Below are 16,506 nucleotides of genomic sequence, written 5' to 3'. Positions count from 1 at the left end.
ACTTTAGGAATACAAGTCAACTTATGGGAGTTTCTTTTGAGAATTAAATATCTATGTTTTGAAAATATAAAAAGCAATTATGACAGCTTTCTTGGTGAACTTCCTGTTGACTACTATTGATGTTTGTCTTGCTTGTGGCCTTCCCATACAAAAATATATATTTTTGAGTGAAGAAGTATTATCTCAAGTATTGTACAACAAAAACAAAAGTATCCAGAGTGGATATGTAAACCTTATACAGTACAATTCCTGTAGATGGCCCCTGGGCAATTGATGACAAACACGACTTTCATGCAAAGAGTTTATTTATGAATCAGACTGCAGTATCATACAACAGTAGCACAATCATATGACTATGGATTATGCTCATATTTATAGATACAAAGATAAAGGCATGTCTTAAAGGAAAAAAAATGAATGAGTTCTCTTTTGATTTACTCTAAAAATAGCTTTTAAATACTTGGCATAGTTTTGTAAATTAAATTATGAAACATAATGTTTTGCCCACCGGTTTTACTATTGGAGTACCAAATGCAAATATAGTTTATGAAAAACATTTTTTTCTTCCTCCTCTCTTGCATTTCATGCAAGGAAGAAAAAAAGATGTCAGTGAGTACAAAAAGCACTTAAATCTCATATGAAAATAGAAAATATTACAAGTGTGCATAATTACTTCATGTTGCACATAACCTGCAGTACAAAAAGTCAAATGACACTATGTTCAAGTGTACCTGACATGCCAATTATTGGGGGGGGCGTATGTACTGAAATAGCTATTTAAATGTCATTAGGGGCAGTTTACACACAAGACTGAGGTGAGGCCTTTCAGTCTTCAAAATGAATTGAAAATGAGATGTGTCAGTAATTATGGGCGTGCCAGCTTGTCCTCCCTGTGATGCTGACTATGGGCTTGTCTTGAAAACACTGAATCTCATCCTGTTCTTTTTAGATTTTATGCTTTTTGTATTATTTGAAGTTCACAGTTTTGATTCAATGTTCCTACAGATAAACAGCATGAAGAGCAGAAACTATCCACAATGCTACTGTACCTCTCCAGCCAGAGGCGTGGCAGAACAGTAAGTTGTAAAAACCTAAGGTATGAAACAGTGCTTAGTACGTTAGTATTTGGCATTGCCTGGAGTATAATGTAATGCACACATAATAAGGCGACATGAATATTCAAAATTTACAAGAAATGTTTGAAATTCTAAGACAGATTTCTGAGTCGATAAAATGCTACAACTGTAAAATGCTACATAACAATTAAGTGATACTTGATGAGGGATTAAACAGTGATGAATTTCTTACAAATCTGTTGGAGATGCGTTACACCAATGGAGCACTGCTGTTGTCAAAAAACCACGTAACTGCAAAATTGTTTTCATCCACAAGATTTTTTATATCATTATTTAAGTTTTAGGTTATGATTTAAAATGTATTAAAAACACTTGTATTAAAAAAAAAGTTTTTTCATACATTTCGCACATACGTGGTTTTTTGCCAAAAGTAGCATACCACATTGTATCCTTTAGTGCAATAAGTATTATAGAGACAGCAAAAGAATTTACACAGAATGAACACACTGTGTAATGAATGAAACAAAGAAAGAAAGGGGGAAAGTTAAGAGGAGGACAGAAAGAAGAAAAGGACGGGTGTAAGGAAGGAAAAAGAAAAACATTTCCCAATTTTATTTCTAAACATGTTTTCGAGGAACCAACAACAGAACGATACATGATTTGAATTGGAAGACATACAAAGACAAAAATAAGACACAGGCCATGTCTGACCACCAACAGAGGAAATACAGCTGAGATGGACTGATGTATCAAATATCACACGGAGCGTCCAACATTAACTTTGTTAGCGTATGAAAAAAGCACTATCAAATCATGGCACAATCAAAAAGTTTTCATCCCATCAACACTGGCACTGATGAACCCTATCACTCACTGAAACCGAATCGTGTGATCAAGGCACACCACAGGGCCATCCCTTCTTATCTCTCTCTCTCTCTGTCTTTTAGATTTTAAAGCACTAGAAAATTATGTATACTCTCAATATGATACTATACAGACATATGATACTTTCAGCTTGATATAAGTGTGGAGAAATAAAATTTCATGGTTAAATACAAAATATCTCTTAAAATATTTAAAATATACTTTATTTTGTACATTATGCAAACTGATTAACAATTCGATGATAAGAAAAATAAATATTCCGTGAAATGTCGTCTCTTTGCGATACAGATGTACGAACATAGATATATACCATGAAGTAAAGCACCCGCCCCATGTTAAGCGCCCATATACCCTGACACGATTCCATATCCCTGTAATATGATTCAAATGACACGTTCACATTAAAACTCCTGACAATGGTTCCTACAGGTAGCTCCACTACACCACTGATCTGTTTGTACAACAATATTGCTCTACGTATCTTTTTTTCTATGTCCCTATATCCATCTTTAATTTCAAAGTCATAATCAAAGTTGCTGACCACCACTTAAACTCAATCCGTGCCTTTATTGCTTCCTGAAATTACCTGGAAAAAGGGAGCTATATATCGGATTGATCAGGGGATGAACACACATCTGGTTAAAGAAGGCAACTCTCCCTCTCCGGCGTAGAACCAATGTATCGTATAATATCACTGATCTATCATGTCAAGTGGTGCAGAGTCACTCTTCACTGAAGAGCTCTATGGGTTATGGTTGCAGTGTGTACAAAAGCGATGAGACAGGGCACAATGTCATTCAATTTTAAAAAAAGAAAGGCTGATTGATCTCATCTGAAAATCAAAACAGTTCTTGAGCCAGAGACAGTGATGTCCAGTTCTAAAACAGCTGTCGCCTCACTACGACAATCAGATACGCAGTTTATTTTGGTGTAGTTTAAATGCAACAGAACAGGTTTGTGACAATAACCCTTCTATGTCTACGTTAGGTTCAACATAAATGCTTACATTCATATCCTTAACAGTTCACCTGTAAACAAACAGATTCGTTCAGTATGCAAAAAATGTCTCGACTGTATTCACTATGGACATTTTAGAAGTTCTAGTATGCACGACAGAATTGCATAATGTCTGCCAATGAGAAAAGCATAGGGAGGATAGAATAGAAAGGACAAGCCGCTACAAGAAGACTAACTATTAGGAACCCTATAAGAGGATGAGCTTGGGGATGGAGGACGGATGGGGTAGTGGGAAGTCAGTTTGGGAAGGCTGGGGAGGGATCCAGGGTGGAAGTTGCCCCACAACTTAAAGGGGCACCTCCCTTTGGCAGTGGAACAGCACTCTTAGTAGTCAACGCAGCGCCGAGGGTGAGGGTGTACACAATGCTCTTGTCGGACAAGAAGGCCATTTCAGTGTCAAGATGAGATGAAGGCATTCTAGTAGGCAGCCAGGTCACAGTGTTGGAGCTAAAAACCTCAGATGGAGATGATGGACGCAGTCTTTCTACACTGTCTCCACTCGGCTGGGATCATTGGGTTCTGGGATGTAAAGAAGACAAATATTCATTCAGACAATAGTATTTTTTATCTGTATCTACTATTGCATTGTGTTACTCAACTGCACAATTGAAAATAATTTTGACAGGACAGTAAAATGTGTGTTCAAGTATGATTTGCATTTATTCTAGTAATGTAGTTGTCAGGCATATGTTTAATGGACTTGAATTCTCTGAGGCGGGTCGAAGACTTGCACTATATTTGGCACTGACACCATCTTGTGGAGGTGTCTTTAACAGCAAGGCCCATTGACAGACTACATGAACAAGGCGGTCTTAAGATTGTATGCATGTTTGCTCCCTTATGTACAGGAGAGTCAAAAATTTCTATTTTCTTTTAGATTGATAAAGAAAATGTCCCTAAAGTATAAAAAAACAGAAAATATAAATATAGCTTCAGTCATCTCCATTAACACAGTTTTATGTCTCCTTTACAGAATAATCCTTAAAGCACAATTTTTGTCAAAATTACCCATGAAGCATTCAATGGCTCAGTTTTCTAAATAACCTTATGATTATCATTTTATATCAATAACTGTGAATTATTTTAGTTAATTTTACCCATACTTGTCAGTATTTAAATGAAATTATTGGACTGATTCATGGTTTAGTCTGCAGTCATCCTGAAGCATGCATTATAAATCTGTGGATAGGGACAGTAAAATCGTATGATGCATTGAACAAATATTTTTCTACTGAATCTGTGCCGACCAAGAACCACGAGGGAAATAAATATTTTACTGTTACTGTTACCCTTGATAATTAAAACATGTGGATACATTTGTAAAGCTGTACAGACAGTGCTCTAAACTTGACTAACACATTTCCCACATGGATCCCCAAAGCTTAATTTCCTCTACTTATCTTACCTGAGAGAGATGACTCCTCCTCATCTTGCAACACTGTCTCCTCAGAGACCTGCTGTGAATGGGTGACCTCTTGATCGTTCTCCTTGTCTCTCTGAGGAGCAGGATGGGGCTCCTCTGCTTGTTCGTCCTTGCCCTCCCCCTCTGTCTCTGCCTCAGCCTCCCCCTCCCCAGAGTCAGTACTCCTGATGCTGAGGCGCCTCATACGATACATAACGTCCACCTCCCTCATCCGGGCCATACGCTCAACTGCCACCCGACCTGGAGAGATAGCCAGCTTGTTCTGCAATGCTTCGATTCGGTTGGAGGGTCCCCTGCTCTTTCTCTCCCCTTCCAAGCTAAGAGACAGCCTGCGGTCTAGGTTTGGGGGAACTGAGAGTGGCAGTCTATCTGGCGGAAACTCTGGTAACCCTGGGTGGTCTCGCCCCAGATGAGTCCGTAAACCAAGTCTATGCTCTGGGACAGTAAATGGCTTCTTTTCTTGCTCCTGCTTGTCATCAGGCATTGTACTGTCTTGCCCCTCACACTCACTTTTCTCTTTAGCTGTCTGTTTGTCTGCACTGCCTTCAGGTGTTTCTCCTGTAATGGCTTCCTTCTCTCTTAAGTCTACTTCCTTTGTCACTGTTTCACTAACACTCTGTTCCTCTGTGACTTGGAGGTCTGCAGGCACATCAGTTGCTAATAACGTGGATGCACTCTCCTCTGTAGCTCCATTCGCTGGTATGCTCTCAGCAAGATTAACTATGCCCAAATTGTCCAAGTTTTCTGCCTGAGCATTGTCTGCAGTTCCACCCCCTCCCACATTTTCCTGTGTCAATGAATGCTGCTCCCTTGTTTCAGTACACATGTCAGACCCTGACTGATTAAAACTTGAGTCTTTTGGCTCCTCTGTTTTTATATCTTCTGCTGGACTTTCTAACGCAGCGCATTGTGGTGGACTGCCATTTTGATTGGCTGAGCTGTCCGAGCTGTTCTCCTCATGAAGTGGAGGCAATGGGCCCTGTCTCATCTGATTCTCAAGCTCCCTTTTACAAATAGGGCACTCTTCCTCTGATTCAGCACTGAGATCTTGAAGAGGCTCTGCGTCATTAGGCTTAAAATTGCCTGCGGATGCTTTATTGGCATCCGCCGGGTCTCTAGTCTGACGCAAAGTCTGGCATATGTCCTCATAATCAGGAGGACTAGTGAGCGTAGAGGCATCCTGCATGGGCTGTCTATCTGCCCACGGCACCTCAGCTGCTGCGGTGCGTGTGGTTGGACTAAAGTCACAAAGTGGTGTCTCAATAGGCTCATCTGGCAGGTCTAGTTTCACTGTCCTGCCATCGTTGCTCCGTCTGCGCGAAAGATGCGCAACAACCCTGTATTCTCTGAAGCCTGTCTCCCGAGGTGGGACGGGGAGCTCCTCTCTAAGCTGCTTGCTGAAGGTTACCGACTTTGTTGCAGGCCTAGAGAAGGCACTCTTGACTTCCCTGTATTCTGGGTCAACAGACCAGCTTACTGCACTGCGCCTAAGGCTGCTGGGCTTGTTGAGAGGTTCTGATGTCAATCGGATTTTGATACGCTCAGGAATTTGAACAGAACCATTTGGGACTTTATTGCTGGCAGTGCCTAGCTCCAAGATGTCTTTGTAGGCCTCGTTGAGGTCCTCTATGCACTTGTCAACGCTGGGCTGTTTGCTGCTCTGTTGCTGCTGTTGATCCTGGACTTCTTTTTTGATCGTCTCCAGCTCTTTGACAGCATCCCATGGTCGCTGGCTGGCCGGTTTCAACAGGAACTGATCAAATGCCTCCTGCCCACTGTTTGCTGCTGGTTTGGTCTCCTCCACATTTCCTGAGGGTGGTACTGCTGGATGCTGAGCTGTGCTCTTGTTCAGCTGGTTGGAGAAGGTGGATGTCAGGGAGAAGGCGCTGTTGCTTGAGAGTTTCAGGCTCTTCACTCCCTTTATAGGAAAACTGAAGGCAGTGCCCACTACACCGCTGCTATCAGGAGGGACTTCAGTGCTGGGAGTGACAGGGTCTTGTTGTGCTTCCTTGTTTTCAGGGGCAGGTTTTCGGGCCTCGGGGCTAGTTTGTGTCTCCTGGTCTCGATACTGGTTTGCAGGCCAGGTTCCCGTCAGTTTCATCTCCTTGTAATGGTTTATCTTAGGGGGTCTACAGGGTACTCTTTTAAACATTTTGCTGCTCGCTCTACTGCTTGTTTTGCTGCTTGCTATGCTACCAGTCAGTGCTTGCAGCTCAGCTTCAGCTGAAGATGTGCTTTGGAGACTTTGGTTTGTTAAATGGCCAGTTTTGTTGTCACTAGGACTGTCCGCTGGGTCTGGTGACTTCTCATTGTTGTTATTCTGATCACGGATCGTCCCACTGAGCTGCGGAGTAACAGGGACAGACACCAAACAAAAAATTGTCTCACTAAGTCTCTTTTTTAGATTCTTGGATTTGTCTTTTTCTGGTGGTTCAGGTTGTTCCACCTTTTTTACTTCTGTCACAGTTTCAGAGACACCCTGGTCAGCCGGCTTGCATGGGGGAGGTGGTGGTTTACCCAGAATAGATGAAGGAAAAAACTGACTACGATTTTGTTCAGGAGCTACACTGTCAACTTTTTTGTTTATTCCCCTGTTGCACCATCGATTACTGCTGTCATTGTCAGTGAGAGCTGTTTTGCGGCTCTCAGTATTTAGAGCTGACCCCTGTTGGGGAGGAAAGGCACTATCATGTGGAGATTGTCCTAAAATCTTAGCAGACGGAGTCTCTTTGTTGATGTTACGGATCTTGTCTGAGTCGGTGAGAGAACTTCCGCTAGGCCCTCCTGAGATTTGTTTCACTCTTGCGTCTTCAGTTGGTAATTGACGGGCATGACCTGGTTGTTCTTCATGTCCAGAATGTACCTGTTTTCGATAGGACGCACCACGATCTCCATAATGTTCCAGCCATGAACCACCTGCCTGTCTGGAAAACCACCTTCCAGGATCTGAGCTGGGCATCTGCAGAGCTTCCGCCCTCCATCTTAAGTTTGCCATTTCATTGCGGTTGATTGAAACTGCTCTTGGGGGTGGGGCTCTTCTATAAGATGGGGGTGGGATGTAGCCAGGGGGCTCCATTCCAGAGATGGCAGAGTGTTGTGCGAAATAGTCTTGTCTCAGCTCCCCTCCCCTATGATAATAAATAGGCCTCTCTTTTTGTTTGGCACCCTGTTCTATAGCAAGCATTTCTGCGCTACCCCTAGTCTGCTGGTGAATCTCATATGACGGAGGCTTTAAGGGCCTGCTGAACCTGGGCTTTGGTAAAAGTGCAACATGGCTGCTTGGCCCAGCGTTCCTACCCCACCGGTCCCTGACAACAGCACCACTATAGATATACCTACTATAGGGCCCAGAGAAGACAGTGCTGCTTATCCTCTGTCTATCAGGTAGGCTAGGCCTGGATGGAATGAGCTCTCTGCTGCAAACTCCATCAGGTGACAAAACTCTGGGCAGAGACTGAGACTTTGCTTTAGTTCTAGGGTGAAAAAAACCCTCCGGCGTCCTCAGGCGGTACTGGTCATGAGCCCACCTCTCCCCATCCCCATCTGACAGCTGCCTTCCCAGGCCCACAGCAGGCCTCCACTCCTCTGTACCGAGGCTCTGGCACTTCCTCTCCCCGGTCACCCTTAGCTGACCAGGGGCTGCGTCCAGGTCCCTTAGCCAGGAAATGTCCTCCCATAGCTGCTGCGCTTGCCTCTCTGCTCTGTGTTCCTCTGCTGCAATCAGGGCCTGTGGCCTCCATGCGCCAGCAGAGGCCCTCAGCTCCCTGCCATCAGCATAGTCCAGGAGGATGCTGAAGTCCTGGCCTCGCCTCCGCCAGTAGGAAACATCCCTCTCGTCATAGCTCAACGGCTCTGAATAAGTCAAACTGGGAACATCGTAGAACCTGCAAAGACCGAAAAATTCAGCGTGAATAAGAAATTCCTAGTGTTCTGGCAGGAGAGTGAGGTGGACTCAGAATCTAGGTTGACACTTGTCTATATTTGTCTGGTCAACTTGTCTACTATAACTATTTTATAGTTTTTCTGTATAGTTGCAAGATGAGTGAAATCTGACACAGTCATTAGGTTTAGGCACACAGATAAACACAAATATATCAAAAAGGCAGTAGTTTATTTTATATGACTGGCAATTTGCTAGCATTTCATAGTTTAAATTAAACACTAAAAATAAACTACTGATACATTATTCTGCAAGGAACAGACTTTCCCAAATCAAAAAGAATCTAAATGAGTTTTATCTCAGTTTCTATGAAAATATAATAAACCAACACCACCCTTTTGAGACTTGATAGTTGCCAAACAAGTGACATGCCAGTCCCAAGCATGTGTTTTGGCTTTGAAAGTATTGGCTTCCCAATGCAACTTAATCAAGGAGAGCCAGCACATATGAGACAGAAGTGCTTAAGTCAGCGGCTCCCAAGTCCCTTGAAGAAACCATGAAATTGTGATGCTTCTGCAATATGATCTGCATATTAAATTGTGCTGATCTTATCTTAGAGGCTGGTCATCTGGACAGCTACTGTGGGCTTTTAAAAAGAGCCTAAGCAAAAACCGGATCTGACATGAAAACAAAAGTACCTCTTTCCCTTTGTTTAATTCGTCACATAGCTCCATTAGCAGTATCAAACATTACCATTATAGGAAATACAGTATAACCTACCCATAAACAATACATTTTTAAAGCAGTCTGCTTCACTTTGTCACAACAGAACATAATTCAGGAGAAAATCAGAAGAAGGTCTTTTTAATTGTTTCTAGGGTGAATATGTAACATCACAAACATTAATATAATTTTAAAAGGGCTTGCTGAATATAACATAAAATGGCAAGTGTGTGACGAGTGACTGTTGGCAGGCTCAAAACAGTGGCTCCACTGTAGTGTGATAAAGCAGTGCCGCCTGGAGATGATTTTAGTTATGGTTCCATATTTACCTCTTATGTGCAGATTATGGCTGTAATGCACGTTGCACTGCCAAAACAATTATCTTAGAAATAGCATACTTAATCATAACAGATTAAGTCTAAAAAACCAAAGCTTCACTTCTTTGTGTTCAAGAGGGTCATTTTGTTCAATTACACTATAATTTTTATTTTCTCAAGCAGTCGTGGTAATTTTCTTGGTCTGGTGGAACAGCACTGCTGAATGCAGCAGGAGAAATACCGTAATATCCATGAATTTCTGTAGGTTATCAGTCACATCCAAGCATGTTTTAACCCAGCCTGATGACAGGCAGTTGTAATGGAACGAGGGAGTGTGGGTTTTAAATCCTTGTTGAAATTCAAATGTAACCGTCAGATCTTTTCAAATAAAATAAATCAATAGTTGTCTTTTCTCAGGCTAGTTGATTCATATTTATGATACAGCCACATAAGGCTATGAATTGTTCTATAAAAAACAAAATAAAAATCATAACCATAAAATATTTCATTATGTACGTATTACAATACACATCTGTAAAATATCCAGTCTAATAAATAATAAAAGAGAACTCAAAAAATGAATTAAATACAATTACCCTTTTTTAAAGAGCTTCATCTTATATCTGCACTGCACTAAATCACTGTGTTAGTCACTGTACTCATTCATTTAAGCAGCAAAGTCAATGGATCATCCTCAGCAGCATATGCTACTGTATGGCTGAGGGGAGCCGCGCTGTGCACACTTGCCCAGCAACATGCTTACATCACAGAGCACGTGCTGGGCGTGATTCAGTGTGCCAGTGTTTACAGTGGAGTGATTACGCGCCTGTCTTGAGGCATGTTCAGTCCTCCTCAGTTTGCTCACTGTCTAGTGCTGCTGTTTACATCTGCCTGCCTGGTGGAGGCTGTGGAGATGATACCAGTGCATGGGTGGGCTCCACAGAGACACAAGCCACCTTTCTGTGCTGGCATGTAAACAACTCAAATGAGTGCAAAGGCACCTTTCATAATTCCTCATATCCAAACATAAGATATGTCAGTGGTGCTGCTGCAGCCACAGTGTTCTGCAGCTCTGGAAGGAGGGGAAAGGGAAGAGGAGGAAAAAAAAACCCTGCGCAGTGCAGACTCAGTTTTGCATGCAATACCGAAGGGCCCCAGTGAGAAGGAGGGGAGAGGGAAAAAAAAGGGAAGGTAAAGGGTGTGGGGGATCGCAAAAGAGAGGGAAAAAAACACTCACCCACTATCTGTGGCAAGAGAATCACCCAAGGGCTGAGCGTCACCTAGGATACCGATACCGGCTTCTTTTCTCCTTAGGTTCCTTTCTCCGATCTCGTTGTCGGTGGCGGGGTAGCCCTTCACCAGTGCCTGCCTGCTGCCATAGATGCCTGTGATAGATGCCCCCCGGTCCGCCTCATACCCGTTCAGTGTCCCCCGGCCAGCCCTGTTGTCCACAAGTTCACGCTGGCAATCAGCAGGGCGCTTGTCATAAGGCGTGGCAGACGGAGGGCCGCTCTTGGGCAATTTATATCCGTGCGAAATGAGGAGGTCCTCCACACTGTACATGGTGGTGTCTCTCTCACTTCTGGGCAGGAGGGCAAAGGTGGGTGTGTTGCCTTATGCGCAGTGCTGCTGGTGGAAGCTGGAGGAGCACGGTTGCTCAGCAGAGGCCATCACTAAGGGAAGGACAGGGGAGGGAAGAGGTAACATGTGAACATTTCTGCATGCACCTAAATAAAAGGATGTCATTTTCAACACACTAGCCGATGTCAGGAAATACAGATGTTTGTGTTACCCTTCCAGATGTGTTAATGGCTTGCTTTTTAAGCATCTGTTATGTTGAACGCTCACTGAGTGATCTAAATTAAACATGAACACGTGCTAAACATAAACGCAGTCTTTAGTGAAGAGATTGTGTCTCCAAGGGCAACTCTGGAATGTACAACTTAAGTTTTAAAGGTGCACACTGCAGAATCAAATCTATTTTTACTCTTTGGTCCAGCTGATTTTCCTGAACAATTCTCTCACAAACCTATAAACCAGAAAACGTGTGTTGTTAGCCACACCCTTCCTTCCTCCCAAAGACATTTTATCCTCTTGCCAAATTGTCTAAAACAATTTAGCTAAATTGAGAATGTTCCCATCCATTAAACCACTGCCTACATAATGATTTCTACACCCTTTGCCTGGGATAAATATAGTGTAAAATGTGTTTTAACCTCAACACAAGCAGGTCCAAGGTGGAAAAATCGCCATCAGTCAATACAATCACTGTTATTGTTCTCCAGACACTCACAGCAGCATTTGGACAGCTGCACTATGCATGTGGACAATGCTGTACTTCCTCCAATAGACACAGAAAACAGCAAAAATTAACAGAAACCACAAAGTAATTCTTCAATTTAAAGTAAAGAGATGATAATACAAACATACATACATACAAACAGCCTATCTTGGATACTTCAGTATGGCTTGAATTATATATTTGCCCTTCTGGCAACTTAATACATCTGCAACCATTCTGTATAGGACAATATAATATAAATTACTGTACATAATGTACACTGCTCTTTGTCTATGTGCTATGTGTGTCACTATACATGCTGTAAGTCTGTAACTTGCCAGTATTTCTTCTGTCGTAATGGCATCAGGAAAAAAGATGGTACATTTATCACGGGTAATTAAAGTGATTCAGCTCCTGAATCATAAAATCCGGTTCAAAGTTGAAGTCTAAGTTGCAGTGTTAACAAAAAATTCAGACGAACATGAAATATAAGAGTAAAAAGAACTGAAAAGAAGGTTTAAGTTGAAATGATACCATAAACTAACTCACACAACATAAATCCTGTAAAACTGTAAATACTGTAACGCCATCCACACTTCGAGAAATATGTATGTTCATTTTATAATTCATCTTAATGGGGAAAAAAATGTTTTTATGTCTGTGTAAAAGTGCATTCTCCATTTAACTCCTCAGTTAATCTGTAAACCAGAAGCAACCAAACAACCAGGTGTGGACATAAAACTAAAACTGTTCAACAACAAAGAACCTCAGCACCTCACTCAGATTCAATTTAATCCTAAATAAATAAGATTAAATTAAGTGTTTGTCAAAGACTGCCAATACTGTATTATTGAAGTATAAATATTACTGCAACGAACGGTTATTTTCATTAACAAACGATTATATCTGCCAATTATTGTCTTAGTTAACTAATTTTGTAATGCCATCCATACTTTTTCTCAAATCTGGAGAACAATATCTGTAGGCCAGGGCATCTCTTCAGAACTACAATACTTAATTATATTACATTTGACCATTAACCACAAATTGCAGCTTCCGCAATTTACATTTACATTGCATTTTTGATAATATTTTAAATTAATTGTGCAGCCCTGGTTTGGCTTGAAAAATAACTTCCATAGCATCAAAATAGTAATATTCTGTCAATCAACTAATTGACCATCCATTACAATTAGGTAAAAAAAAAAAAAAAGAAGAATGTTGTTTTATGGCTGCTTAACACAGACTAAAAGTTTAATGTGAAGAGTCTATTCTCTGAAGTTCCTCTGCTGTTTGTGTGTGTGTGTGTGTGTGTGTGTGTGTGTGTGTGTGTGTGTGTGTGTGTGTGTGTGTGTGTGAATGCAAAAGCAGCCCTGCCTGTCTGATATATTAATTAGTGGCTATAACAGTCTGTCCTGCCTGGAGATGACAGTGGATGGCTTATAAAACAGTAACACAGTGATCAAAGGCTTTGCAGACATTAGCATTTTTGCTAATCATGTTTGGACTTGAACAGCGGCTCGCTATTCATTTACCATTGTGAAGGTGTCACTTACAGGACAAGTACAGGGTTGAATCAAAGACTAAACTAAACTACGTGATTCCATGTCTTATTTTTTAATTAAGGAGGCAGAGGTCATGTGACAGAACTATTTGAATGTGACACTTGACCATTCAAAGATATACAAACAGATTAATATTTAATAACAAAGATAACACAGACTGAAAAGTTGACTGAAAGTTTCCCATGGCAGGGTATGTTATTGCAGTGCATTGTGTTTTGGTTTAATATTGTTAGTTTACCATGAACAAGTGTTAATTATTAAAATTACTGCACTTAAATGAGCTTATATGAGAGTTGCTTCTGTCCCTTTTCATGTTAATGACAGACTTCAGTTTACAAAGGCTATTTAAAGTTATTTTATGTTCTTTTCTATGCAATTCATAATTAATACCTTATGATAGGACAATAAATTATTTAATTATTACAATGATATTCCCTTTCAAAAGATTTAGATATAAGAATCCTAGTTGTTGTTTTTTTTTAGTTGAAATCAATAAATATCAATAATACTGATAACATAAAAAACTATTTTTACAACATAAAGTATTAAATTAGACTTACAACTACTGTGAATACTAATAGAGGTGAACAGTAACCAGACTAGGGCTGCAACTGATTTCATTATCAATTAATCTGCCAATTATTTTATAGAAAATATGGTGAAAAACGCCCATCACAACTTCCCAGAGTTCAGTGTGACATCCTTACACTGCTTCTTTTGTTCGACCAACAGTCCAAAACCGAAGAATGTTTCATTTACTATCATATATGACAAAGACAAGAAGACAATCGTTGTATATGAAAAACTGGAAGCAACTAATATTTGCATTAAAATTACCAAAACTGTTAATCAATTACTTAAATCATTTGATCGACTTATTGTTGCAGCTACATACATTACCTGCTCCAACAAAAGTTGACAAAAGCCAATAAATCTGTCATTAAACGATTTTTTTTTGGCTTCGTTTACATCAATTATGCAAAATATTGATCCAATTGAGGACCATTTTGTTCAAATGATTTGGAAAATGTACTCATCTTCGCTTGACCTTAAGGTGACCTTAACATTTCTCACTCCATAACTTTGTCCACTTTGCAGTTAGAAGTTGCCTCTGGCCTGGGAGCTTATTTCATACTGTATGACTCACTGTAACACTTTACATACAGCCTTGAGATCATTAATACCATCCAGATGTAAAAGGCTCAGCAGAAAATCTCCACCGTGAGACCACACTGTGTGTAACCATATTTTCAAGGACAACACATGTGAAAATGAATCAGACGGATTATGAATGTCATTGTAACTTCACTGACTAGACAAGCCCGAGCAGACTTTAAAATAACCTTAAAAAAATCACTCAGCAACGTTGAAATCAGAGCTTCTGATGTGCAAGTCCTCCAACTATTCCTGGCTCTTCAAGTGGAGTGAATCGGTAGTGTGATAAATGCAGCAAAAATCAACTCAAGGGCTTCTTGAATTAGCCAAATCCAAGAGCAGTCATGACCAGTAAAGATGGACCTGTATAGAAAAGTAGCTTCCTTTAACGCAGAGTTTTATCGGGGAGAACCAGAGCGAACCAGACACACAGTGGCCCTTTTTGACAAGGTCACAGCTTCAAATGATTGCAGTGGAAATATAGCACATGAGCCTTTTTTTGCATAGCAACAACAAAAGTAGCATCAATAATTACAACACAGGCAGATTTTTACATGCACATTGTTGATACGCTGAGGGATACAATAGTGTGATGTGTGAGGAGAACTCACAATAAGGTCAGCTCTCGTAAAAAGTTGCTGTTGAGGTCATTCACTAGCTGATAATTACTGCTGGTAAGAGTTGAGTCCCTTTTTTTCCCCCCTGCTTTTGGAAACACAGATCAATTTTTATGCAAGGAGCTTTCATTGATAACTTTCCCCTTCAGCCCTAAAAAAAACCCAACAACTTGGAGCTTGAGTCTAAATTGACTTTAAACTTTTTTTTTTAGAAATGTTTTATTGACCACCACCCTGCCGGAGCTGAAAGAGGGAGGGAGGCCACCCCTAAATGTACAGCCAGGCCTTGCAGACTGCATGCACAGGTAGTGGCCACTGTAACACATCAGCACTAGCAGGCAGCACCACCCTAACTGCTAAGGGAGTGTACCTACATCTTACCTAGTGACAGGGAAAACAGAGCGCCACAGACCAGGATAATCATTAAAAAAAAATTTAAAATTTAAAATGCTTATGCAAACTCATTTCAAGCTCAAGTTCAGCACCTTTATAATTAAAAGCACTTTGTGTTAACTAAGTGCACCTGATTCTCTGGAAGAAGAAAAAAAACATCCTCCCCATCATTTCCCCTGGATGATAACTCACTGTATGAATGAATAATGATTTGAAACAGATCCGTGGTATCACAACACATAGCTATCAATAATATATCAATGTTGTAGGAACAGCTGCCTATGCACAGACACAGTATGACCTACTACAGCCTTGCTATAGCCTACTGCAGTGTTATATGGCACAGCCTACATTAAATTGACTGCTATGAAATGATTTTTCAAATCAGCTCCCAATACCTGCTTCGCCCAGTGCCGCAAGTGCAGCGCCTACCAGAGGAAAAAAAAAAACCCCACCTCTACCTGCACGCACTGTAAGTTGAACATATAGTCATGTTTTGACGAAAGCTGCTTGCCCAAATCATAACCTCGTTGCAAAATTTCCGCCCCCCCCCAAGAAATTGCACGCAGCGCAGCAGCGAGCGCACATCCCCGCCTCACCGCCACCAGCAGCGGCAGCGGCGGCGGCGGCGAGGCGCTGATCTGTCGAAGGGCGAACATTTTGAGGTGTGTGCAAGTTGACGCGCGGTTAACGAGGAGGCTTTTTTGCAGATGCGTCTTCGCTGACTGTGAGTGTTTACCAAGACCCGCTGCCCTGCGCTACCGTGGAGGCTACGTGAGCCACACACACACATGCAAAAAAAAAAAAAAAAAAAAAAAAAAGACACAACAACCCCTCCCTAGAAAATAAGCCAGTGGCAGAGAAGAGTGGGGAAACAGCATGCAGCAAGATGCCATAACATTGCATTAAAAATAAAAGGAAAAACGAAAAGGGCGTAGCGACAGAGAGACGCATACCTGGGAAGATGCTTGGCGCGGCCGTCGCAGTTCCCCTGCGCCCAGCTTTAGCTGCTGAGACTGAGAGCACTGCACAGAAGCCTGAGCCGAGCATGCCTATTGGTAGGCAGAGACGCGCTGGTTGCTGGCTGCCTGGACTGGGCTCTCCTCACTACAGCTGAGGTGGGGTGGGCTCCTCACATGCAGGCAGCTACAGAGAAGAGGGATGTCAGAATGGT

The 16,506-nt window shown here is 41.5% G+C and overlaps 1 protein-coding gene across 1 annotated transcript; it reads right to left on the bottom strand.

Moving 5' to 3' along the window:
- Positions 1-287: 287 nt before the first annotated feature.
- Positions 288-16,443, bottom strand: LOC127365560 (junctional cadherin 5-associated protein). Its single transcript, XM_051403751.1, has 4 exons — positions 16,289-16,443; positions 10,559-10,994; positions 4,384-8,285; positions 288-3,497 (listed from the first exon to the last, which is right to left on the bottom strand). The coding sequence occupies exons 2-4, from the start codon at positions 10,882-10,884 to the stop codon at positions 3,463-3,465; spliced, it is 4,263 nt and encodes a 1,420-aa protein (XP_051259711.1). The 5' UTR covers positions 10,885-10,994; positions 16,289-16,443; the 3' UTR covers positions 288-3,462.
- Positions 16,444-16,506: the final 63 nt, after the last annotated feature.

Source organism: Dicentrarchus labrax, unplaced genomic scaffold, assembly GCF_905237075.1.
Source record: "Dicentrarchus labrax unplaced genomic scaffold, dlabrax2021, whole genome shotgun sequence".
NCBI classification, from domain to species: domain Eukaryota; kingdom Metazoa; phylum Chordata; class Actinopteri; family Moronidae; genus Dicentrarchus; species Dicentrarchus labrax.
This window is presented reverse-complemented; position numbering and strand designations above follow the sequence as displayed.

Excerpts from the sequence above, each read along its gene's own strand:
- LOC127365560 (XM_051403751.1), bottom strand. The coding sequence starts at position 10,884 with ATGTACAGTGTGGAGGACCTCCTCATTTCGCACGGATATAAATTGCCC. Across the intron at positions 8,286-10,558 it reads TCTCTTGCCACAGATAGTGG|GTTCTACGATGTTCCCAGTT; the intron begins GTGAGTGTTTTT and ends CGGTCTTTGCAG. Across the intron at positions 3,498-4,383 it reads GGAGGAGTCATCTCTCTCAG|AACCCAATGATCCCAGCCGA; the intron begins GTAAGATAAGTA and ends TTTACATCCCAG.